At 45.4% G+C, this 25,206-nt stretch overlaps 3 protein-coding genes and 7 non-coding genes across 17 annotated transcripts in view; 5 read left to right on the top strand and 5 right to left on the bottom strand.

Moving 5' to 3' along the window:
• ndnf (neuron-derived neurotrophic factor) overlaps positions 1-7,161 on the bottom strand; it is a 37,878-nt gene extending 30,717 nt beyond the window's left edge. For both annotated transcript variants that reach the window (XM_061296559.1, XM_061296558.1), the window contains exon 1: positions 6,743-7,161. The gene's annotated coding sequence lies outside the window, so the exon portion shown is untranslated. The remainder of the gene's footprint in view (positions 1-6,742) is intronic.
• Positions 58-248, bottom strand: LOC133167582 (U2 spliceosomal RNA). Its single transcript, XR_009718041.1, has one exon. It is a non-coding gene; the product is annotated as a U2 spliceosomal RNA (small nuclear RNA).
• On the top strand, positions 598-711 carry LOC133167617 (U5 spliceosomal RNA). Its single transcript, XR_009718073.1, has one exon. It is a non-coding gene; the product is annotated as a U5 spliceosomal RNA (small nuclear RNA).
• On the bottom strand, positions 1,417-1,607 carry LOC133167590 (U2 spliceosomal RNA). The gene has a single exon (XR_009718048.1). It is a non-coding gene; the product is annotated as a U2 spliceosomal RNA (small nuclear RNA).
• On the top strand, positions 1,967-2,080 carry LOC133167618 (U5 spliceosomal RNA). Its single transcript, XR_009718074.1, has one exon. It is a non-coding gene; the product is annotated as a U5 spliceosomal RNA (small nuclear RNA).
• On the bottom strand, positions 2,781-2,971 carry LOC133167584 (U2 spliceosomal RNA). Its single transcript, XR_009718042.1, has one exon. It is a non-coding gene; the product is annotated as a U2 spliceosomal RNA (small nuclear RNA).
• Positions 3,331-3,444, top strand: LOC133167620 (U5 spliceosomal RNA). The gene has a single exon (XR_009718075.1). It is a non-coding gene; the product is annotated as a U5 spliceosomal RNA (small nuclear RNA).
• Positions 4,128-11,675, top strand: LOC133166571 (complement C1q tumor necrosis factor-related protein 7). Of its 4 annotated transcripts, none has more exons than XM_061296561.1 (4): positions 4,128-4,353; positions 8,212-8,503; positions 9,875-10,099; positions 10,740-11,675. In XM_061296561.1, exons 2-4 carry the CDS (start codon positions 8,497-8,499, stop codon positions 11,366-11,368), a joined length of 861 nt encoding a protein of 286 aa, XP_061152545.1. In that variant the 5' UTR covers positions 4,128-4,353; positions 8,212-8,496; the 3' UTR covers positions 11,369-11,675. The 4 variants fall into 4 exon arrangements, with proteins under 4 accessions (XP_061152545.1, XP_061152546.1, XP_061152544.1 ...); XM_061296562.1 differs by lacking the exon at positions 8,212-8,503 and adding an exon at positions 9,118-9,729; XM_061296560.1 differs by lacking the exon at positions 8,212-8,503 and adding an exon at positions 9,118-9,509.
• Positions 4,989-5,178, bottom strand: LOC133167589 (U2 spliceosomal RNA). The gene has a single exon (XR_009718047.1). It is a non-coding gene; the product is annotated as a U2 spliceosomal RNA (small nuclear RNA).
• Positions 11,676-11,920: 245 nt separating the features above from the next.
• On the top strand, positions 11,921-24,951 carry cc2d2a (coiled-coil and C2 domain containing 2A). 4 transcript variants are annotated; one of them, XM_061297448.1, is made up of 40 exons: positions 11,921-12,151; positions 12,284-12,368; positions 12,622-12,675; positions 12,778-12,858; positions 12,987-13,107; positions 13,330-13,421; positions 13,490-13,588; positions 13,806-13,889; positions 13,999-14,217; positions 14,362-14,518; positions 14,873-15,009; positions 15,079-15,210; positions 15,277-15,486; positions 15,567-15,673; positions 15,759-15,899; positions 16,014-16,170; positions 16,326-16,588; positions 16,683-16,860; positions 17,023-17,176; positions 17,252-17,399; positions 17,517-17,640; positions 17,749-17,952; positions 18,204-18,296; positions 18,364-18,455; positions 19,000-19,110; positions 19,918-20,085; positions 20,233-20,290; positions 20,363-20,472; positions 21,337-21,433; positions 21,516-21,614; positions 21,700-21,876; positions 22,160-22,174; positions 22,257-22,451; positions 22,590-22,679; positions 23,064-23,177; positions 23,381-23,515; positions 23,690-23,812; positions 23,901-23,959; positions 24,089-24,287; positions 24,490-24,951. In XM_061297448.1, exons 1-40 carry the CDS (start codon positions 12,138-12,140, stop codon positions 24,673-24,675), a joined length of 5,082 nt encoding a protein of 1,693 aa, XP_061153432.1. In that variant the 5' UTR covers positions 11,921-12,137; the 3' UTR covers positions 24,676-24,951. The 4 variants fall into 4 exon arrangements, with proteins under 4 accessions (XP_061153432.1, XP_061153433.1, XP_061153434.1 ...); XM_061297449.1 differs by lacking the exon at positions 22,160-22,174; XM_061297450.1 differs by lacking the exon at positions 19,000-19,110.
• The last annotated feature ends 255 nt before the right edge of the window (positions 24,952-25,206 follow it).

The raw sequence follows: 25,206 nt of genomic DNA on the forward strand, positions 1-25,206 counted from the left end.
TGAAGCTAACGGAATACAATGGCTTCCCGAATACCCTATTCTTGATTTTACCAGTAGAGGGGGTGCACCGTTCCTGGAGGTACTGCAATACCAGGTCGATGCGTGGAGTGGACGGAGCAAGCCCCTGTTCCATCTCCCTGTTCCAAAAATCAATTTAATATATGGTCCCCGGATAGGGGACGTATCAGATATTAAACTGATAAGAACAGATACTACACTTGATCTTAGCCAAAAGGCCGAGAAGCGATGACCAAGTGTAGTCTGAGAAAACTACTTAAATAGAGGGACTACCAATTCAAGTTACGGTTTGAATATATTGACTCATACTAATGCCACGTACCGACCACCGTAACAAACCTCAACTATTAACAGTTTGGAATGATAATGCGTCACCGGGCTGTTTCAACCTGTGCATCGATGCACATTGACATGCACATTTAAACTGTCTATTTAGGTTGAGTCCTTCTAAGTGTAGTAAATCTATGAACGTCTATTGTTTGTATTAGAAGAAATGCTTGCTGCAATTTCAGCGTGAGACCGCCTGTTAATCTGGTGAGACCAGCAATGGGGTGACCCGTTTTGCCCCAACTCCGTAGTTCACTCTTGTTTCTCTTCAGCTCGTATAAATCTTTCGCCTTTTACTAAAGATTTCCGTGGGGAGGAACAACAAGAGTTTATCTGAATTTTTTGATGCTCTGCGAGAGCGGAGCCACCTACTGCTGTTAAAGAAAACATCAATCACGAAAAATAACATCATGTAAAAACATGCCCATCATGCATTGCCTCCTTTCTCTTATAGTCGCCATCTAGTGGTGATGCCAGCCACTACAATAAACCATAATAAATGAAGTAAAAACATGCCCATCATGCAACGCCTCCTTTTTCTTATAGTCGCCATCTAGTGGTGATGCCAGCAACTACAATAAACCATAATAAATGAAGTAAAAACATGCCCATCATGCAATGCCTCCTTTTTCTTATAGTCGCCATCTAGTGGTGATGGCAGCATCCATAATAAATGAAGTAAAACATGCCCATCATGCATTGCCTTTTTTCACCTGAGAACCCTATGAATTTGTATTTATTGAAAATCTCCAACATTACCGCAGAAAGATATATATATATTTTTTTCTTTTCTGAACAAATTTAGAAAATGACATTTTCTTCAAAATTTGAGAACAGGGATCGTACTAAAAATTCCTGGAACAATGATAGGGAAATGTCAAGCATAGAAAGACATTCTGATTATATTTTAAAACGGTTACTTATATCCTTGCTGCCGCTCAAGTCGAGCCGTCATGAACTTGGAATCAAACCCCCATCAAGACGTCATTGACTTTCTGCTTTATCCTGTGAGAACGAAGCTGACGGAATACAATGGCTTCCCAAATACCCTATTCTTGATTTTACCAGTAGAGGGGGTGCACCGTTCCTGGAGGTACTGCAATACCAGGTCGATGCGTGGAGTGGACGGAGCAAGCCCCTGTTCCATCTCCCTGTTCCAAAAATCAATTTAATATATGGTCCCCGGATAGGGGACGTATCAGATATAAAACTGATAAGAACAGATACTACACTTGGTCTTAGCCAAAAGGCCGAGAAGCGATGACCAAGTGTCGGTCTGAGAAAACTACTTAAATAGAGGGACTACCAATTCAAGTTACGGTTTGAATATATTGACTCATACTAATGCCACGTACCGACCACCGTAACAAACCTCAACTATTAACAGTTTGGAATGATAATGCGTCACCGGGCTGTTTCAACCTGTGCATCGATGCACATTGATGAACACAAAATACTCGTTTAAACTGTCTATTTAGGTTGAGTCCTTCTAAGTGTAGTAAATCTATGAACGTCTATTGTTTGTATTAGAAGAAATGCTTGCTGCAATTTCAGCGTGAGACCGCCTGTTAATCTGGTGAGACCAGCAATGGGGTGACCCGTTTTGCCCCGACTCCGTAGTTCACTCTTGTTTCTCTTCAGCTCGTATAAATCTTTCGCCTTTTACTAAAGATTTCCGTGGGGAGGAACAACAAGAGTTTATCTGAATTTTTTGATGCTCTGCGAGAGCGGAGCCACCTACTGCTGTTAAAGAAAACATCAATCACGAAAAATAACATCATGTAAAAACATGCCCATCATGCATTGCCTCCTTTCTCTTATAGTCGCCATCTAGTGGTGATGCCAGCCACTACAATAAACCATAATAAATGAAGTAAAAACATGCCCATCATGCAACGCCTCCTTTTTCTTATAGTCGCCATCTAGTGGTGATGCCAGCAACTACAATAAACCATAATAAATGAAGTAAAAACATGCCCATCATGCAATGCCTCCTTTTTCTTATAGTCGCCATCTAGTGGTGATGGCAGCATCCATAATAAATGAAGTAAAACATGCCAATCATGCATTGCCTCTTTTCACCTGAGAACCCTATGAATTTGTATTTATTGAAAATCTCCAACATTACAGCAGAAAGATAGATATATATATTTTTCTGAACAAATTTAGAAAATGACATTTTCTTCAAAATTTGAGAACACGGATCGTACTAAAAATTCCTGGAACAATGATAGGGAAATGTCAAGCAAAGAAAGACATTTTGATTATATTTTAGAACGGTTACTTATATCCTTGCTGCCGCTCAAGTCGAGCCGTCATGAACTTGGAATCAAACCCCCATCAAGACGTCATTGACTTTCTGCTTTATCCTGTGAGAACGAAGCTAACGGAATACAATGGCTTCCCGAATACCCTATTCTTGATTTTACCAGTAGAGGGGGTGCACCGTTCCTGGAGGTACTGCAATACCAGGTCGATGCGTGGAGTGGACGGAGCAAGCCCCTGTTCCATCTCCCTGTTCCAAAAATCAATTTAATATATGGTCCCCGGATAGGGGACGTATCAGATATTAAACTGATAAGAACAGATACTACACTTGATCTTAGCCAAAAGGCCGAGAAGCGATGACCAAGTGTCGGTCTGAGAAAACTACTTAAATAGAGGGACTACCAATTCAAGTTACGGTTTGAATATATTGACTCATACTAATGCCACGTACCGACCACCGTAACAAACCTCAACTATTAACAGTTTGGAATGATAATGCGTCACCGGGCTGTTTCAACCTGTGCATCGATGCACATTGATGAACACAAAATACTCGTTTAAACTGTCTATTTAGGTTGAGTCCTTCTAAGTGTAGTAAATCTATGAACGTCTATTGTTTGTATTAGAAGAAATGCTTGCTGCAATTTCAGCGTGAGACCGCCTGTTAATCTGGTGAGACCAGCAATGGGGTGACCCGTTTTGCCCCGACTCCGTAGTTCACTCTTGTTTCTCTTCAGCTCGTATAAATCTTTCGCCTTTTACTAAAGATTTCCGTGGGGAGGAACAACAAGAGTTTATCTGAATTTTTTGATGCTCTGCGAGAGCGGAGCCACCTACTGCTGTTAAAGAAAACATCAATCACGAAAAATAACATCGTGTAAAAACATGCCCATCATGCATTGCCTCCTTTCTCTTATAGTCGCCATCTAGTGGTGATGCCAGCCACTACAATAAACCATAATAAATGAAGTAAAAACATGCCCATCATGCAACGCCTCCTTTTTCTTATAGTCGCCATCTAGTGGTGATGCCAGCAACTACAATAAACCATAATAAATGAAGTAAAAACATGCCCATCATGCAATGCCTCCTTTTTCTTATAGTCGCCATCTAGTGGTGATGGCACCATCCATAATAAATGAAGTAAAACATGCCCATCATGCATTGCCTCTTTTCACCTGAGAACCCTATGAATTTGTATTTATTGAAAATCTCCAACATTACCGCAGAAAGATATATATATATATTTTTCTTTTCTGAACAAATTTAGAAAATGACATTTTCTTCAAAATTTGAGAACAGGGATCGTACTAAAAATTCCTGGAACAATGATAGGGAAATGTCAAGCAAAGAAAGACATTTTGATTATATTTTAGAACGGTTACTTATATCCTTGCTGCCGCTCAAGTCGAGCCGTCATGAACTTTGAATCAAACACCCATCAAGACGTCATTGACTTTCTGCTTTATCCTGTGAGAACGAAGCTGACGGAATACAATGGCTTCCTTTACAGAAGGCTGTAACATCGTTTGCATGTTGTGTTGTTCTATGTGCATGTCTGTGTTGGCAGCGGCTCTGCCTTGTGTTCCCGCTCCGCATGTCACGTGATTCCATGGGGTGACGCGGCGTTCTCTGCGCATGAGCAGGGCACTCCGGAAGAGAGCAGTTCGCGGTATGGTGGGGTAGAAGTTTTCTAGTTATAGTTGAAGCAAGTAAAAAAGCCGAGTTCATGACCAAAAGGTAAGCCCTAGATCGTTGTTGTCGTATAATAAGTATATTTGTTTGTATTTGTTGCCATCGTGTCAGTTCGGGTCCTTGTACGGCACTCTGAGCGGATTCGCGGACGAGAGACACTTTCCTGTTGCCGCCATTCCTGTTCCTCATTTCGATCACTAGAGGTCTCCCCAGACCATCCGATTGCCCACATTACGATGAGTGTCATTGAGATAAGCATAATGCGGCCACTCGTAGCGTTAGAATTCAACTATGTACGTTGGCAACGACGTTATTATACTGTATTTCCTTTAGGGTCATTTAAAGCATGTTTGCGCCATATTTGAAATATTTAGTTTGGGATTGTCTTTACCTTTATTCTTATTATTTGTTATTGCAGACTCCGCAATCATTCCGCAATTCTATCAATCTGCAATTCTATTATGACCTTCAATCCTGCTACTCAATAAACCTGTCCATCCCTCCATCTACCTTTTGGCCATTCCCTGTGTCCAAACGTCCTTTGCTGCCTCCTGTATTCTGACCGATACACCATCTTGTACACTATATACCCCCAGATCTAGCGTATTATCCTCCCCAACATTGGGCGCCAAATCCTCCTTTACACTTCCCAAATACCCTATTCTTGATTTTACCAGTAGAGGGAGTGCACCGTTCCTGGAGGTACTGCAATACCAGGTCGATGCGTGGAGTGGACGGAGCAAGCCCCTGTTCCATCTCCCTGTTCCAAAATCAATTTAATATATGGTCCCCAGATAGGGGACGTATCAGATATTAAACTGATAAGAACAGATACTACACTTGATCTTAGCCAAAAGGCCGAGAAGCGATGACCAAGTGTCGGTCTGAGAAAACTACTTAAATAGAGGGACTACCAATTCAAGTTACGGTTTGAATATATTGACTCATACTAATGCCACTGTCAAACGTGCACTTTCCAATAAAGTGCCTCCGGCTCCCCGGTAACGGGTTCGATAAGCCGGGGCGAAGGGACTCGTCCGCAGCTGACCACCCGAGTCAAATTAATCCTCTTGGAATCAACCTAACTTCTATACGACGTCAATCCCGCTTAAATCATCCGACGCGCAAGCCGAGTAACTCAATTCGAGGCAAGTCGCCGGTATGACCACGCCGTAATGATGGCTCCCTTCATTTGTTTGATGTTGGTAATTCGTTACGGATGCTTTTAGATGCCTCTGTTAAGGCCTCAGGGATTCGTTAGTCTATAGCGCCCCGTAGCGCTGCTCTCGCCGAAGTAACTTTTAATATGGCCCTGCTGTGGCCGGGTTGGGGAAGTAACGAGATTACTTCCCTTTTTTCAGTGGAAAGTCAGATTGACTACAGTATGACAATGATAGGGTTGAAAAGAGAACTTTAATACATTAATCACTAATTCCAATGTTGTCTATATAAACACTTAACCGTACAGGCGTAATTACTTCTGAAGGCAAATTAACCCCTCAAAATCATCCAAAGCGGCTCTTGATGCGGCCCGAGTGAATTAAATACTTTTGCTCAGGCCCCGTTCCGCTTTTGCTGCAGGAGCGAGCCTACTTCCCCTTTGTCCGGGAGCCAGTCCAAATAGCAGAAGTAGGACTATGTCAGCGCTTAAGAATAAGTTTATCACATTATTAACTAATCCTAACGGCATATATAACCACTTAGCCGCAAAAGCGCTTCCTCGCACTCTATTGTTTCCGACAAACTGATATTTCACTTAATACGGGTTCAAGTGATTTAATCGAATTATTATTATTATCCGGTAATAAATTCTGAAGGCAATTTAGTCCCTTAGAAGCATTCAAAGTAGTTTTTGACGCGGCCCGAGTAAATTAAATACTTTTGATCGGCCCCGTTCTGCTTTTGCGAAAGCCGCAAGCCCACTTCTCTTTTTTTCGGAAGTAAATCAAATTAGCAGAAGTATGGCAAAAACAAAGTTTGGAAATAAATCTGATTCTTTAGTCTCTAATTCTTAAAATCTCCCGTTAATAAATCGACTCATCAACCCATCCACAAACAATCGACTGCATAAATTATACAAATTAGCGCACAACGAATTAAATGAGTATATACAACTCTTTTTTATTGAAGAAACTTGAAATAAAATTACAAATCACAATCCTCCAAAAACTGAACAATTCCACTCACTGATGCCCTTGCAAATACAATCATTCAATCCCGGAGTAATTTTGATTGCAACAATTAAATCAGAAAAGAGGAAAATGAGGGTACCAATTGGGGGTTATTTTTTGGTGGAAATAAAGTCGAGTGATCAATTCGATCTTATCTCTATAAATCTAATTTAGAAACTAGTTTTGGCCATGAGGGGATCCCACTACCCCGATAATTTGGCTCCCTTCCCGCACGGAGATACAGAAGGAGTCGGTCCTCTCACCTAGTTTCTCAAGCAAAATTGTCCAGTCCAATTCTTTTGAGTGAATCCAAGTTAATCCGTGCCAGCAATCTTGCGTCTCACACAAAAATCTCGAAGGCTTTGGAAAAAGTCTTGAAACTCCTATCGGCTTCTGTTCACTTGACCGCGATCAGGAGAGAGCCCTGTCGATGGCCAGGGTGGCCTTTTTATAGACTTTTCTGGCCCTTCCCTTTTCCGCTTGCCTCTATACCGTCCATTTTCCCACGCCTACGGCTTCTATACTGTCCAGTTTCCCACGCCTACGGCTTCTATACTGTCCAGCTTCCCACGCTCATCCCCTGCGGTTTTTCCGGGCAGCTCGTTTCCGGCTCACTCTTTCCACTGAAATTCTGTGGAAACCCCCCTTGGCAGGCACCCTGCTTCCTCTTTTCTTTACTTCTCCTTTTTAAAACCAATACTTTAAAGTCAGACTTTGGTCAACCATTAAATCAAAATAAATCAAAGCCTTTGAATTGATCTCTTTCTTTTCTCTTTTTAACACACCCCTATTCTCATAAGGGTGGGCAGCTTAGTCCAATTCTGTGATAATATTGCTTTAAGCCGTTACAGAATATATTTCAGCCAAGCAATTGAAATAAAACATAAAAATAAAATGAAATAATAAAACCAAGAACTCATTTGTTTTACCCTTTTTAACACACCCCTATTCTCATAAGGGTGGGCAGCTTAGTCCAATTCTGTGATAATATTGCTTTAAGCGGTTACAGAATATATTTCAGCCAAGCTAGTAAAATAAAATACAATTAAAAGAATAATAAAAACCACCTTTGTGCTCTCGTGTGTGTTCCATTGATCAGACCACGCTCAATTTTGGTTTCTGGCTACGATTTGGCACCATCTTTTGGAAAATTTTGGAATTTCAGTTTGGCCAATTCACTCCCTACTATTTAACTCTGATTTTGCCCCATCTGCTGTTTAAAATTTGGAATGTCCGCCCTGCCAATTTATTCCTGGGAGCAATCCATACTCATTCTCTTGCACCATTTGTTTCCCAATTCCCATGTTACATGACACCACGTACCGACCACCGTAACAAACCTCAACTATTAACAGTTTGGAATGATAATGCGTCACCGGGCTGTTTCAACCTGTGCATCGGTTGCAGATTTCCGTGTGTTCGCGGAGGTTTAGTGTCACGTGGTTCACGTTGACCCAATAGAATAACGATGAACTGAGCTCCTGATGGGAAAAGCTTTTAATAAGCAACAAAACGAATTAGTCATTCGCCAAAAACAATCCGATCTTTGGATACATTTCGGGACCGAAAGCACAATAGCCGTTTGATTTAATATTATATAATAATATAATATTATATAAATATTATTTATTTATTTATTTATTTATTTATTTATTTATTTATATATTTATTTATATATTTATTTATTTATTTATTTATTTATTTATTTGTTTATTATTTTCCCTTGGTACAGAACCTAGATGGATAAAAGTCAAGTGTGTCTCGAGTGCGTCTGCTTGTTCGGGATTGATGACGTCATTTCACTTTAGAACTGGAGTGAGGCTCAGAGTAGGGAGTGGATCCGGGCCGAGGGGTGGGCGGGATGGACGCCGGGACGTAGGGTGGATTCCAAAGAGGGAGTCCATCCAGCTGCTCTCACCGACTCACCAGAAGACGCTCGCACATGTCTGACGGACGCAAAAAGGCCAACAACATGTTTGCGGAATAAGAGGGGAAACTGCACACGAACGGCGTCCGCATGGGGGGTAGGTCAGATTCGCTACTCCGGTTCGAACATGATTATGACGTTATCGGTAAACATGCAATTGGCTTGGATGTGTTTTTCAAACAACGAGCTGTGAATTATTGCGATTCAAGTTGTTTGTTGCCACTTCTATTTTAAATTTAATCTCGAACTAATCCTAATCCAAAAATAATTTAAAAAAAGTGTTCCTGAGGGGCCTGGAAACAATCCAGTGAACTCTGTGTTTCCACCTCATTTGCAAGCGTTGCAGTAGCGTGCAAAGGGGTGGGCAGATGGGGCGGGCATCACCACCCACGGAATAAATATCAGCGGGAATCCGTGTCAAAGGAAGGGCCAGGCAGCGGCGGCTCTGCATTCAAAGTATGTTTGAAAATCTTTTGTTAGCCTTTCAAGAGTCATGTGGGAAGCAAGAACACATTTTTTAGTGCAAACCCAATCAAGTATGACGCATGCAAACTCTTTATGGTCGTTTCTGTGCCTATTTCTGGAGTCAACAAACCCTGACATCATCACAGTTTTGGAGGCAAACGCTCAGGCGGGGTTTCATTCTTCAGAGCCACACTGACGATCAGAATTGTTTTGTCCGTCCAATGCTCACTTCCTGTTTGTGTGCAGCTCAACTTGTCCAGTGCGTTTACACACGCCACATTTGATTTACGCCTGCGGGGCCGACACACGTGTTCCCTCCTCCATCCTTCTGTCGGCATCGATCCCTTTTCTCACACCCACGTGGGCAAACGTGCGAGGACGGAGAACAATTTGCTGGCCGCAGCCTCCGTGGTCCGGCGGACATCCGCACGCTTGCCAGACGGACAGGATGGAAGCCCAACTGTGTTGCAACTTGCACACAATGGGGATTGTTGCATTCCTCTTCGGCTTTCTGTCTGCACAAGTGCAACTGCATGCCGAGGTTCCCCCGGACGGACAGAAAAATATTGCCTGGCGTGATGTCATCTCTCGGGAATGTTTTGGCACGAGGGCTGCAGCAGTTGGCTGGTGGACAAGAGGTTTCATTTTGAGCTCTCTCTCTCTCACACACACACAAACACACACACACACTTGAGAAGATGAGAGTGAGAAAATGAGTCCAGCCGTAATCTTCTCATTGTGAAAATCACATCTGGCCTCCTCCGAACAACATCATCTAATAGATTGGCGGACTACTTTTGTAGAGAACTCAAGCATGTTCCACCATAACATGTTCCTGGTGAAAGGTAGAGTAGTTTGGTAAGTAGCTAGGTCGGCCGGATGGTTGGTCGATAGGAGCTAGCCGGCAAACTAGCCTGGTGGCAGTAGGTTGGAATTGAGATTGTTTGTGAAGATAAGTAGTCCCGTGCTTTTGGTTAATCTGCTTTGTCGTTTGACTGTGCAGATGTGAAGATGTGGGCTTTGATGGGAGCCGTGTGCCTGTGCCACTGTGTCGTCGGACAGCTGCTGAAAGGAGCGCCGCGTCTCCTCTGCAGTGTCCCGGGGGCGCCAGGACCGCCCGGCAAGCCCGGCCCCAGCGGGACTCCGGGAGCCGACGGGAACGCGGGCGTCCCCGGAAGAGATGGCAGAGATGGCAGGACAGGGGAGAAGGGACAGAAGGGAGACCCAGGTATCAGTTTCCCGACGCTTTCAAATACTTTTTGAAATGATATGGCCGCGTAAGCCCAAATAATTACGTTTTCATTCGTCATGCTTGTTTATGGCTTTGTACACAGTATTTTTATTGAGGAAGTGAACACAGCTGTTCCCCATGAAGCATATATTTCATCTTAACACGCAAAAGCACACAGCGAGTAGACATTTTCAAAGAGTTCTTAGTCGGAGGCGGCTGGAGAACAGATCATTTGGCCCGACCGTTTCAAAATGTCAACATGGCAGCGCTCTCTGGTGATTTCGAGCGTGACGCCACCTCAGGGAAATGTCTCTCCGTTGTCTACTTTAAATAGCCGACCGGTGCTGAGAAAAGCCATGTGCTAAAGGGGATGTGTTCTGCTAATTTGCTTTTTTATTTGCCTGGTCCTCAGAAGCCCCTTGTTCGGCTTATGGCAACAGGGAAAACTCTCTTGTGGAGGTTCCTGGAAGCCTGGCAGTTCATCCTGTTACAGTGCTGTAGATGTCCTGAATGTTGGAAGTGGTGGTTAGAGACTACTTCTGAGTTGATGGTCATCCATCCCTGGATTATTAATGGATTGCTGTCATATAAAAGTTGCGTCGGTACTGAATGCTAAAACTCGACTCTTGTGTTTTAGGTTTAAAGGGCAGGGTGGGACCCACAGGTAAGATCGGCGAGCGAGGGGAGCGAGGTCCTACAGGGAAACGAGGTCCCGAGGGGGAGAACGGAGACGGAGGCCCACCGGGCCCTCTGGGCCACGAAGGCGAGAAAGGACAAAAGGGGCAACGCGGCATTCGCGGGGTGCCGGGAAAATGCAATTGCGGAAGCCTTACGCTCAAATCAGCTTTCTCGGTCGGCATCACCAACAGCTACCCGACAGAGAACACCCCCATTAAGTTCAACAAGGTCCTACTCAATGAGGGCGGCCATTACGACCCCCAAACGGGCAAGTTCGTCTGCGCATATCCTGGCATTTATTTTTTCACTTACCACATCACGCTCGCTAATAAACACTTGGCCATCGCTCTGATGCACAATGGACAGCACCGCATCAAAACCTTCGATGCCAACACGGGCAACCACGACGTGGCCTCGGGCTCTACGGTGATGTTCCTCAACTCTGAAGATGCCGTCTGGCTAGAGATCTTTTACCACGACCAGAATGGTTTGTTTGCCGACCCGGGCTGGACGGACAGCTTGTTCTCGGGCTTCTTGCTCTACGCCGACACGGACTACTTTGACCAGCTGGCAGCAGACTACGCATAAGCAAAACAGAGAAGATGGATGGATGGATGGATGGATGGATGGATGGATGGATGGATGGATGGATGGATGGATGGATGGATGGATGGATGGATGGACGGACTTGAAATTTGTGCCACCAGAATCTGATTTTGAATCATTTATATTTAAATTTGATTCGCTAAACTTGAAGACGTTAATTTGAATGACATAAACTGAATTTCGATTCATTTTTTTCCATATTATATTGAAAAGCAAAATCTCAATTGTACAATTTGAATTTCTTTTGGAATTTGAAATAAACTTGAAACCATTTTTATCTGAAACATTATTTGATCGTTACTGAAAATTATTTTAACTTTCAGTTCATTTACTCAAGTAAAGTAGTTGGAGTAGATTTTTTTTTTTTTTTTAGAATGGAGTAGGTAGCGTCGTGTTGTTACTAGGCAGCATGAGGGGCGGGAGGAAGCGTTCTGTGTGGGCGGGTGAATCAACATAAGAACGAATAGCAGAGCGCTGTTTGGTGATTGACAGTTTGTACCAGCCAACCAGAGACCACATACTGCAAAACGTCACACTACTGTCGGACCACCGGAGGATTATGAAGTCGCTTAAATGTTTGGTGTGTTAAATCCAGAACGCCTTGAGATTAAATATGTATTTCGGAATCATAGCACGGGAAGAAGAAGTTTTTTAAAGAGTCCAGTACACCCACATAAAAGTGATATAATGGAACAAACAGTTGGGATGTCTTAATCCCATTTCAGCGTCAAAGAGATCCACTACGGTCGCCATGGCTTCCCCGAGGTAATGTTGAATAGTTAGCATCTTTTTCGCTTTACACAATTTACACTAATCAATGTAAATCCACATCAAACGGCGACAATTAGCCACGCGGCTAAGCTAACGCTATCTGATTCCCCATCCTTTTTTCCCTAGCGCCATCCGAGATAAACTCCGCAAGCAGCGGCGATCCTTGCAAGAAACCTTGGGGAAACTCAAGCATGAGAGTGACGACGAGCAGGTAAAGTTGTACAAGAGTTTCTTCCTGACATTTGGCATTTTTGCAGTCAGTTTTGTATTTGTCTCTGAAAACACTCCTCCGTTATTATGAAGCCTTAGAAGGAGCGTTGGAGCACTATATTAGAAAAAGCCATACCAGAGTAGTTTTACTTTAGTTTGCTTTTATTCCGTGATAGTGTTTAGGTAGGATGCCTGAAACCCTCTGGTGTGTTTGAATGAGCCGTCCCAAACATGACTCAACATGTTCTTTCCAGGCTCTGGTTCCGTCTTCCAGGTTGAGTGAAGAGTCGCTACACTCAACAATGAAGGTAGGTGTTTAGTCCGATTCCTGTATTTTCAATGTCTTCTTTCTGACAATTATAACTATTTTGTTAGCATGCTAACTATGCGTGTTATGTGTTGTGTTGCAGGATCCGCAAAGGAGCGAAGACGACCCTGGAGAAACCCTCAAGCAAAAATTACGGGCCCAGAGACAGATGAGAAGGAAAAGGGTTTGTCTTGTTCTCACTCAATTCAGATAGAACTTTCGGAATTTTGCTGGCGCCTGCTGTTTACAAACAATCTGAAATGTTCTATACTAGTGTACTTATTTTATTTGCAAATTGTGGTTGTGTAAAAGCTGTTGGAGCAGATTTCCGCTCAGGAGTTGCCCAGTGATGATGTGGAGGAGATTTCCAGTGCTCGGGACCTCAGTGAAGATGAAGGCCCTTCAAACAGGACCACAGAACCTTCAGGAACGAGTGAGTGTCTTGTCGTCACCGCCACAAATTCCTTGAGATGAATACAGAGAGTTGGGAATGAAAAAGGAATACTATCCGAGTAAATAAGCAAGTGCCATATAATGTATGGATCAGATTTGGCAGCCATAAAAATACTGTACCCAAAATGTTGAGATATGAGGCTTCCCTACATGTGGTACTTTTTTTTTTTTTTTCCTTCAATAAACTTTACCGTCCGTCTAGGCCTCGCCTCCAAAGCTTCAGAGAGTCGCACCTCGCAGCAGTTCGACCGCTTCGTGACGCGACGTTTGGAGGAGAAGCTGAAAGCAGCTAGGGTGATTTTTGTGGGAGACATTTTGATTGTGTTTGGGGAATGACAACAAGTTGTTAATTTTCGTTCTAGTCGCAAGGCGAGAGTCTCCAGCGTCAGGAGGCGTCGGCGACCGACGCCACTCGCCTGCAGAGCCTCCGAGACAGATCGACAGTCAGGTCTGACAGAGAGGTCAGTACGGGTGTCGAAATTCTCGGGTTAATCCATAACAAGGCAATCATCCAATGAATTGACAACTATTTTGATAATGGAGTCATTTGTTTGTTTGCTTAATTTGTTGTAATTAATTACAATGACCGGCTGTAATTATCTGATTATTCGAATAATCGCTTCTGAAAGCAGAGGTGGACAACGAGCGTGCGGCTGAGCTTCTGCTGCTGTGTTGCAGGCGGATTCGGAGGGTGATTTCAGCGCTCATCTTGTTCCTCAGGGAGCCAGCACCAGGGTAAAGTTCCAGGAGACCACCCAACGCGTAAGACTGACGACTTTTTTGCATTCGAGACACATTCAAATTTGTGATGGAAACGTAGACCAGGAGTGGGACACGCAGCAGTTTGTATACAACAACTAATATCTCTCAGGCGGAAAAGGAGCGGCCAACCAGCGAGGAGGCGTACAACTTTTTCACGTTCAACTTTGACCCGGAGCCGGAACCTGAGCCGGAACCTGAGCCGGAGCCCGAGCCGGAGCCCGAGCCGGAGCCAAGCACGAGTGGAAAGACTCGGAAGCAGAGGAAAACGGGCGAGGACAGCAGCCAAGCGCTGGACGAGACTGAAGAACAAAGTCAGGACCAAAACCAGGTAAGATGTGCTTGAGTAGTTTGGCATGAAACAAGGTGGAAATGGACTTTAAATGTGTTTGTCAAAAAGGTGATGTTACTTGAGCTTATCTGACGTTGGAGGTGTGGATATCAATATGTGTTTCTTCTCGCTCATCGCCTTTAGAACGAGGAAGAGCCGCTCATGCAAGACGACGGCAACGTGTTTGTCATCGAGCAAACGTCCAAGGACTTTGTGGAAGTGAAGAGCGCCGAGTATATCGGCTTGCGGGCGCTCACTCTGCGCCACCGCCCGCTCGTCTACACGCCGAGCTCCCGGACGGGTATGAAAATCGACAACTGTTATTGCAGGCCGGGCCAATACTGGCCTTACAGTATCAGTATTTGTGAAGGATGACGATACTACCCACAGATACTTAAGCAACAAAAAAAAACATCAAAGAAGCCCTCCTGGCCAGTAGTTGTCCGTTTGACACATCATGCGTAAATACAAAACAAAGTCCTTGTTCACCATTATCTGTCATTGTGTCCATTGAAATGTTATGTATCAAAAGTACCAGTGGTATTGGTACTTGGTATCGGTATCAGTGCGTACTAGAAGAAATACTCATACTGGTATAAGTCTGAAAAAAGTGGTATTGTCCACAAAACATCCATTTCACACCCCCGTGTCACAGTGCCGATCTCAGCGAAACTACCGGAGAACATGAGGCCTCGCTATCTGGAGGAGGAGGGTCTTTACGTGGGCGAGCGGCCTGTGGTGACGCCCACCAACGAGAACATTCTGGAGAACCGCATTTTGAAAATGGAAGAGGTGACATCGCCGATGCGCCGTCTTCCTGTGGCATCTCCTTTTTGACCATTTTCCTCCTTTTCCGTTTAGGGAGGCAAGTGGTTCGGAGATGACGGCAGGATCATCGCTCTGCCGGACCCCATCAAGGAATCGTCTACCAGGCCGCCGCTCTTTGATATGGAAGACGACCTGGACCCAGGCCTGCAAACTGTGTACAGGAAGGTCAGCTATCACCATACCTCATCCAAAGTAGTGGCGCCAAATTAAATATTTTTATCTCGTCTTCAGCCACTCAATTGCAAGCACACGCAACAGTTCATCAGCGACGCACCGGACGCTGAGGGAGGCTACCAGCTGGATGTGGACGTGTCGGGACTCATCTTCTCCCATCACCCGCTCTTCAGTCGCGAGCACGTGCTAGCATCGCGTCTGGCACAGCTGTTCGACCAGTACCTCAACCGACAGCGCAGCAACCTCGCCGAGCACCTCACCGACAAGGTGTGGCGCCCCTATCGCTATCGTCTTGGTTGCCTTTTGGTTAAAAATGGTTAAAATAGAATATGTTCACTTTGCTGCAGTTGAACGGGTTGAGGAACACCATGAGGAACATGCTGGAGATCCACAGCGAGCAGAACCTCTCGCAAGCCCTGCAGCAGAGGATCGTGGAGTACAGCGTGGAGGTCAGGTGAGGGCTTTCGGGTTCCCATCCCCTCTCATCGCGATTGGCCGTCCCGCCGCAATTTTCCCACCGCGTGCGGATGTCACGATAGGAACACGAGGCTACTACGGGACGGCGAGCAGGAGAAGGACAGGACGCTGCTGAAGAACCTGATCAAAGTCTGGAAGGAACTCAAAGCCCTCAGAGAGTTTCAGAGGTTCACCAACACGCCTTATAAGCTCTACCTAAGACGGTAATTTTTTTTTCCAATTCTCTTGTGCCTGAACTTGCCAAAACATTAGGTACATCCTGGTAAAAAGTGCATCTGGATCCTTTTTGTATATGTAACTGATGGTGTGGGCCCCAGGGAGAACGTGGACCGCGAGACGGACGAGCGCAACTACGAGAAGGACATTTTGTCCGAGGTGTGGGAGCTGGAGGCCGAGGGTGAGGTGGACTACCAGAGCAAGATGGCCGAGTACAAGAAGCAGCTGGATGAGTGGAAGGCCTGGAGGAGGAAGCAGGTGGCCGCATTTGTTCATGTCTCCGCTATGCTTGTTGTCTTAAATCCAGTGGTGGGTGGTCAGGAGCGGCGAGGCCGTCTCAACGTCCGCGCAAGCACCGGTAAACTGAGAATCTGCGGACATGATGTATTTTGCTTTTGCATCGTTCTCCACAGAAATCCAAGAAGAAGAAGCGAAAGAAAAAGAAAGGGCAAAGTCAGGATGAAACAGAAGAAGAAGAGCAGGAAGTGAGCGAATCTGAGGGGCCCGACGAAGAAGCGCCCCCCAGGCCGGTGCCACCGCAAAAGTTGGACTTTGACATCATCGAGCAGCAGGTGCGCGAGAAAGCGGCCAGGTTACGCCGCAGGCCGGGCGAGGCCATCCTGCTTCCCGAGCTGACCGCCTCCGGAAGCATCTCGGAGGCGGAGCTCTGCCCCAGGTACGAGAAGGCAGACGAGTGTTTGTTGGTTTGAGCGGCACGGTAAAGTGGTGTCGTCTTTCTGACGTTTGCCGTCTCTTCCCTCCTTTCCCAGGGGCGAAGTGGCTCGACGGGAGGACGTCGCCAGACGCTCCGTTTTTATCAAGATTCTGTACAACGACAAAGAAGTGACACAGACCAACAGCCGCGCGCTCACTTCCGACTTCAGAGTGCATTTTGGGGAGATTTTCAACCTGAAGATTGTCAACTGTCCCCGAAGCATTACCTTACAGGTACCATTTGTTTGCTTTTCCTTTGATGTCTTGAGAAATCTGGACTTAAGAATCTGGACTTGAGATTTGCATTTTGGCCTGTTTTACTGCCACTTCCCCAACTATTCACAAGATCCACTTCATGTAAGAGCACGGCTTCACATCCGCGTTTGTGCTGTGCAGGTCTTCGAGGAGGCGGGCTCGTCGTGGTCGCTCCTGGCACAAGTCTACGTGCCGGTGCCACATTCCTCGGTATTGCCGGCCAACGCCTCCATTGAGGAGTTTGAGTTCAGTAGCAACCAGAGGGTGATGTTTGACCACGAGGGCGTGGGAAGCGGTCAGTGACTCACATTTTTATATTTCATATATGATGTTTTCCTTCCTTTGATTGTTTTATTGATGAAATATGCAGATGTTCCACTTTCCTTCACGGCCGAGGGCAGCGACAACGTGATCTTGCTGACCTCTGGTAAGGTGTCGTGCTGCGTTTCCTGGGGCGTCGACGAGGATAACGTGCCGCTGGCGCCTCCCGTGTCTCAGAATCCCGCTGCCCTGCACAGGTAGGAGAAACGTTGCAGTTTTTTGTTTAATAGTTTTATCACAAAATCGTATCAATATTATTGAACTCCGATTTTAATGTTACTGAATTTAAATGATTCACACTTTTTTTTTCCCAGCCATTTTGACGGCATCTCTCGCATCGAGTCTTCTGGCGATGTCAAAAAAATCGGCGAGTGGGCCTTGCAATCTCGACTGGACCCCAACGATCCCAAAAATGCCTCTATCATGCAGCTGCTTAAAGTATGCCTCCCACCCCCAGAGGAAACAAAACCCACACATCACACACTTGTGTGTCTTTTGTGTGTGTGCGTGTGTGTGTGTGTGCGTGTGTGTGTGCGTGTGTGTCAGGTGGCCAGCAGCGGCGAGGTGATGACTTCTGATCACTTCCGTCTGGAGCAGCTGCAGGAGGAGTTCAACTTTGCCAGCGACGAGGAATTGGCGCGCTCCCGGCGCTTCCGCTTGCTGGCGCTCCGGAACCAGGAGGTGCCCGAGTTTCGCAACTACAAGTGCGTCCCCTCTCGTGAGAGAGAAATCACAGAAAAAGTCTTTCAGGTAAATCGCCGCCAGTGAACGAGGCATCAAGAAATATTTTTACACACAGCTGACATCCCGTCCTGTAAGTAGCATAAAATATTCTAAATGAAAATAAATATTTTTATATATTCAAATAAACTACCGGTATGTGTTCAGTCTTCTGAAAGTTACGGTTGACCACCACTATGGAACTGGGCCATATGTGAATTGTTTCAAAAGTTTGAAAAGGGCAACACAACAGTCCTGGGGTTTTTTTCATCTCCCTTCAGGACTACGAGAAGAGGCTGAAGGACGGCGAGATCATCGACACCAAAGAACATCTGGATTCCCATCGAGCCTTGGTGGCCAACTACCTCCAGAAGGTGATTGAGCAAAACATAAAAAATGCTGTAAAACACAGCTCATCACCATCATCCACCCACCCCACAGATCCGTGAGGCGGTCATCCATAGGTTCCTCTTGGCCAGCCATCACTTCCTGCTGTCCGACATGGTCGTCGAGGAGGAGATGCCGTGTTTTGGGTAAACAAATTCCAAACGTACTCATTCCACTTACCGACATTTAATTGACCGTTTCAGTTCACCCCGTGCGTCGACCTTTTCATTGCGTTTGTAAACAAAGGCGACTTCCAGGTAGAGAAAGAGTGAGCAGCTACGGCTGACTTGAACTAAAAACCATGAGGAAAATATTAGTCGCAAGATAATAATAATAAAAAATTCTCGCTCGAACTACACGATAAATGTTTGGTTGGGCTGCTTATGAATAATTCAGCAAAACATGTTTAGCCTGCTAGCTAACGCCAGCGCTACAGAGCGTTTTCCATTTCCTGTTTTCTCAATCCTTCTGTTTGGTCAAATGACACGCAAGAATTTTTTTCAAGTGTTGGTGCCACCTGGAAGTGCATTTGGCCATTATGGTGAAAAGTTGCAGTCTGTTTTGAATGCATGCTTGCATGACCTGATAGAGAAAAAAAAGCACTAATTTCCTTTTCTGTGTTGTATTTCCTTTGCATGTTTGTTCTATTTCTGTAACAAATGAAAAAAAAAAAAACACAAAAATGACAAGGAGAACACTTTTACAAAGAGTGACACATCGCCACCTTCGAGATGGCAGTGAGTTTTTAGAGCGGAGGAGTCCCGAGCCAATAAAACTGACTTGCAGGGCAGACTTGCTGATGTAAGTACACGAGGAATGTGCGTCTAAGACTTCACCTCTTCAAAATTCACTTCCTTTTTACTCTGAGACCAGTCCAGGCGTCGTTTAGAACTCGTTTGCGATCTCAAAGTGGGTTGATAGTTTTTGGTTTTCACCGCTAGTGCATTTTGATCATGTTTCCAGTTGGATTTATCTCTTTTGTTTTCTTCTGCTGTGCATGTTTAACAGTGGTGCCAGTCCTGGGTATGTTCTCTTCTGGTTTCCCGCCCCGCCCCTTTCCCAGCTAGCTTGAACCCACAACCCAGCCCAGTAGCAACAGTAGACTTTGTGTAGTGTTCTAGTCACTCCCGCCACGGTTTTGCTGAGAAGTTTTCTCTAATTTCACTGCAAATTGTTCAAAAATTTGTCAATATTGACGTTTTTCCTTGACCTTTCTACCAATTTCTGGCGGGACTGATCAGAGATAGTAAATCAACTCCTGTTGGTGTTTGTTCCTGTGAAGACAGTCTGGCCTTAAATGTGGATTAGGGGTTTCTAAATGGAAATTGAGTAGATAATTAAAGCCTGTGTCGATTTTTTTACAAAAACTTGGGCACAATCTAGACAAGAATAAGGTAAAATGGCATCATATGCAAACTGGGGCATTATGGGGGACCAAATCCCATGTTGACATTATTCACCCGAGAATTATTATGATTCATGAAATTTGCCACTTTAGTTGTAAAAAGTTACTTTGTGTCTTTGGACACCCCTGATATAGATTGACATGACTGCATCACGTGCTTATGACCAAGTTTGTTGACTAAATGTTTTATTGGGAACAATCAGGATTCTGGGCCTCAGCCTCTTCCACCTGGCTGAGCCCAAGCGTCCTCTCAAGCCTCAGAGGAAGGAGAGGAAGAAAGTGACGGCTCAGAACCTGTCCGACGGAGACATCAAGCTATTGGTCAACATCCTGCGGGCCTACGACATCCCCGTACGCCGCTCGCAGAACAAGTGAGCAGGTTTACAGATCTACTACGCTCGCTGCTGCCGTCTAAAGGCAGAATGCCTAAAACTCGCTTCCAATTTTAGCAAGCAAACAAACTGGGATGGTCACTGTGTTTGAGCAAGTGTGTAACTTGTCATTTGAACACCTTTTAGTAAAGCAGGACACTTGGCACAAGGCGCCACCCAGACCAGCGACTGGTTCATCAACCAGGTAAGACGGACGAGCCAAGGGCGGAGCGAAAAGGTCAACAGCGAGCCATGACGCGTTTGCGTTGTGATGCAGGTCCAGGTGAGGCCCTTCGTGGAAGTTTCCTTCCAGCGCAACGTCTTCCAAACCACCACCGCCGACGGGCCCAACCCCTGCTGGAACGAGGAGCTGAAGCTGCCTTTCCGGTAAAGCCACTTCTTGTCGGCTGGCCACTGTCAATAGGGGTGTAACGATTCATCGATACACATCGATTAATCGATATAAAGCGCGACGATTTATTGGCATCGATGCTAAAGGTAAACATCGATTTATATCGCCGTGTTTGACCTCGGACATTAGACGCGACTTTATTTTGAAATCCAGTTCATTGTTGCTTGCTTCCTTTTTCCGGGAGCAGTGCGCGCGTGTTGTGTTGTGAGCAGAGCAGGCACGTGAAAGGGGAGTCGACAACTAGTACGCGGCTCCTGGGCTGGTGCTATGGCTAGTGTCCAAAAAGATGAGGAAATTGGCTCCCCTTTAGGCTTCAAGTCATTCTTTGGAAGCACTTTGGATTCCAAAGAAAAGATCGCTCAACGGACAAGACACGTGCAGTTTGTAAATCCTGCCATGCGGTGATCAAATATTCAGGGAGCACAAATCTCGCCGCACATTTAAAGAAAAAACACGACATCAAAGTTCAGTGTTAAAATAAGCACTTTGTATACTACAATACTCTTGTAATTTCCTAAATAAAGAGTTTGCAGTACCTTGTTGATTTTGCGTATGAATTGTTATAAATCACGATATTGTTCTATATTTTTTATTTAAAAAGATATATATATCGGTCGTAGAGCACTATATCGCGATATATCGTGGATGAATCGCAGCAGGCTTTAAGATATCGGCAAATATCGTATCGTAGTTCTTTGTATCGATATGATATCGTATCGTGACAAAACCCGCGATTTACACCCCTAACTGTCAATCCTCCTTATCTGCGAGGATTTGAAAATATTGATGCCCCATATTATTCTATTACTTTATTATCTTTCTCTTTTTCCTTCCATCAGTGCACCAAATGGAGACTATAGCATCGCTAGCTTGCAGTCGGTCAAGGACGATGTCTTCATCAACATATTTGATGAGGTGGTTCATGAAATTGGGGTGGTAAGTTGCTCCCACCCCCCACCAAATGTCACAGTTATTGTTTTCCTCTTTGTCCGAATGTGAGGCCTTGTTGTGTGCGCAGAGTGACGAAGACAAAGGCAAATCGCTGCACACTCGAGTGGAGAAGCACTGGCTGGGATCTGTCAAGATTCCCTTCAGCACCATCTACTCGCAGTCCAGGGTCAGATTTTCTAATTAATTATTCATTTATTTGTTTATTTATTTAATGGGAGCGATGATGATGCCAACTGTGTGTGTCGGCGCAGATCGACGGCACATTTAAGGTGAACATGCCGGCCGTGCTGCTGGGCTACAGCAAAGAGCGCATCCACAGTGCCGCCGGCGCCTACGAGGCCATGCAGAGCCTGTGCCAGGGTGCCTTCATCACGCTCTTCATCACCATCGAGCCTCAGCTGCTGCCCGGCGACTCCATCAGGGAGAAGGTCGCCACCCTCCTGACGTGCCACCGCACGGCGCTGGCCGCTCGTTTGCATGTGCCGCCACGTAGACTCCCTTCGCCCATCTTTTTAAAGTTTTGGAGTGGTAGAATAAAAATATGGCCACTGTTTTATACGTTTTTACATTTTAAAACATTTGTTTGCATGTTTGTTTCATCACCAGGCGCTCAACAGGTTTTTTTTATGCAGTCCTGTATTTTAATGGTCCCCCAGTAGTCCCCGCGCCATCATTCATTTTATCTTTTTTCTGCTCCTCTGCATGTTCTAGATAAAGGAACTAAAGGTAACTGCTAGTGTTGCATGTCGCCCGCTCCTTTCCTGCATTCCTCTCGCCTAACTTTTGATTTTTTTTCTTTCCCTCCCAGTTTGACAGCCAGGAGGACGAGCGTCTGCTGCAGGCAGCCGGGCGCTTTGAGCGCGTGGCGGCCGCCGAGTTCCCGGGACGGATGTGCACCACCACGGTGGTGGACCTCAGCGGCAAGACGGTCTTCATCACGCGCTACATACGGCCGCTCAACCCGCCGCAGGAATTGCTGGCCCTCGAACCCCAGGAAGCCACGGTGAGCGCGACCGCTGACGTAGCGCTTAATCCCTGCAATATTCTGTTCAGTTGATGAGTAATCCTCAATATTTTGATAACACAATGCATAAAAAGGATTTTAAGTCTTTTGTCCATAACATGTTTTACATCCACACAGGCTCAGGTGGCGCACTTTGTGTCGCTCATCCCGTCTCTGCCAGACAGAGTTTCCTTTGCTGGCATCTGTGACCTGTGGAGCACCTGTGATGTCAGTAAAATATATTTGACTACAGACAGACTGACAGAGAGACAGGCAGGCAGACAGGCAGGCAGACAGACAGACACAGTCAGACAGACACAGTCAGACAGACACAGTCAGACAGACACAGTCAGACAGACACAATCAGACAGACACAATCAGACAGACACAGTCAGACAGACACAGACAGACAGACACAGACAGACACAGACACAGACAGACAGACACAGTCAGTCAGTATTTGGTACTTGTTATCTCATGTTGGGCATTTTGGGATTTGGTACTTGTTATCTCATGTTGGGCATTTTGGGGTATTGTCAGATTTTTTGGAGCATTTTTAAAACAACAAAAATGGTGTATCCAATTTTTAAACTGGTTTCCCACCCCCCCCAGCAATTCCTTACATTGCTGGCTGGAGATGAAGAAGAGCACGCCGTGTTGTTGTGCAACTACTTCCTGTTCCTTGGCAAGAAGGCCTGGCTGGTTATCGGCACTGCCATTCCGGAGGTTAGGCAGCCATTTTGTTAGTTATTTGAAAGACTATCATACCCAGGTCTACAATGTCAAGAAGTACTCATTCAATTTGTAGACAAAATAACTGCAAAAAATGCAAGTTCAAAACAGTTTAGTAGCCTGCACAATATCCGGGAGGTGACCATGAACTGATGTTGTGTCCAGCTGCTCTGCAAAGGTCGCTTTTGTGTTTTAAGGGTTCCAGCGCGTACGTGCTGACGCTAGAGCAAGGCCGCTACCTGATCTGGAACCCCAGCAGTGGCCAATACTACGGACAGTACGACACCTTCTGTCCCCTGCAGGCTGTCGGCTGCCTTGTCAATGCTGACAACGTCAGTGAATCTCACCACATATTAGTATTTTAAAAAAAAAAAACCATTTAAATGATGGTTGCTGTTTTTACATCAAGTATTGACGTAATTTGGGGAGTATAAGATGCTAAAATGGTATGAGTTTTATTATTCACGTTTCATTTTTTTTTCCCATGTTGCATTTATTTGTGGCAGGTCTGGTTGAACATTCAGGAGCACGTTTCCCCCATGAGGATAAGCTTCGATGTGAGCAGAGCCAATGGCTGGAGGCCCTTTTTTACGCGCTCTTTCGCACATCCCGGACTTTCCAGTGTGCAGGTGACGAGACTATTACTAGTATGTACGGCATGGCTATGTAACATTTCATATAATATGTGTGTGTGTGTGTGTTTGTGTGTGCGTGCAGCCAGAAGAACTAGTGTACCGACACTCTGACAAAGTGACCGCAACAGAGCTTCAAGACAGGTAAGCCGTGCCACCTCAATACTTCATAAACGCTTTCTACATATTTCCACGTTTAGAAAAGGGGCTTAAATCGGTGGTATAGTGCGCACTTTTGAAGTGGTCCTTGCCAAAGTGGTGGAATTGTGTCAGGTTGGAGAAGCTGCTGCGTGACAAGCTGATGGAGTGGCGCCCCCACCGACCCACGCGTTGGAACCGCTACTGTACCACTGCCCTTAAGCACTTCCTGCCCAGCCTTGAGCAGAGCGCCAGCGGCCCGGGGGGCGGCGCCAGCCGTGACATGGCCGAGGCTCACCGCCACGAGCTGCAGAGCCTGTTGGGTGACAACAGAGTGAGTGGTGACAACAGCAAAAAAAAAAAACTTTAGACTCTTTAGAATAATGCTAACAAACAATCAGAACTCAACAGGCTTACTTGAACATGAGGAGACAGACACTCAAATTCATCTATTCTTTATCCTCTGTAAAGAACGACTCATTTGACTGCTGCTTACTGAGGAGCTGTGACCGTCTGACACCTTTTTCCTCTGCCAGATTTCAGGCTTTCCGCTGCACATGGCGTTCTCTGAGGTTGCCCCCGTGGTGGAGGCGGTGCACAGCACAGGGGTGCACACCATTCAGACAGCCAACGTGGAGTTCGCCCTGGCCGTCTACGTGCACCCGTACCCCAACAATGTGCTGTCCGTCTGGGTGTACCTCGCCTCACTTGTGCGCTCCTGATGTGGTCAATAACAAGATATAGTAGCCCTGCCTCCAACAGCAAAATCCACGAGTAACACAGAAAGGGTTTCATTGCCATCATAATCAATTACTAATTGATTAACTGATGGTGTAGTGGTACATCCGCCTGTCTTGTTTGCAGGCACCATGAGTTTGATTCCCACATATGACGGTGTCAAAGTCAGCTTTATTGTCAATCTCTCCACATGTTAAGACATGTTAAAAAAATCTCTGCTGTAAATGGTTTTCTGTATTAAAAATAGAATATTAGTATGATTTTCTTTAATTTTGTGTATTTTGTAATGTGGCATAAATTGCACAAGAGCACAATTGTGCCTCGAGAATTTTTAACATTTCAGTTTCGAAAATTGGAAGGATTGCAACAGCTTCCTCCCGCAATCTTACAGAGGTCTCTGTGGCGTTGTCACACGATTTTTTTTTTTTAATAATAAATGATTTCGTTAACTCATCTTTGACAACTGAATAACTGTAAATTGTGGTCCCATTAAATATAGCACTCCTGAATGGATT

This window comes from Syngnathus typhle, linkage group LG14 (assembly GCF_033458585.1).
Source record: "Syngnathus typhle isolate RoL2023-S1 ecotype Sweden linkage group LG14, RoL_Styp_1.0, whole genome shotgun sequence".
Taxonomy (NCBI): domain Eukaryota; kingdom Metazoa; phylum Chordata; class Actinopteri; order Syngnathiformes; family Syngnathidae; genus Syngnathus; species Syngnathus typhle.

Coding starts and splice junctions, on each gene's coding strand:
- LOC133166571 (XM_061296560.1), top strand. Junction 9,510..9,874: donor AGTTGGCTGGTGGACAAGAG/GTTTCATTTTGA, acceptor TTGACTGTGCAG/ATGTGAAGATGTGGGCTTTG. Junction 10,100..10,739: donor GGGACAGAAGGGAGACCCAG/GTATCAGTTTCC, acceptor CTTGTGTTTTAG/GTTTAAAGGGCAGGGTGGGA.
- cc2d2a (XM_061297448.1), top strand. Junction 12,676..12,777: donor CGCTACACTCAACAATGAAG/GTAGGTGTTTAG, acceptor GTTGTGTTGCAG/GATCCGCAAAGGAGCGAAGA. Junction 15,487..15,566: donor CCGAGCACCTCACCGACAAG/GTGTGGCGCCCC, acceptor ACTTTGCTGCAG/TTGAACGGGTTGAGGAACAC.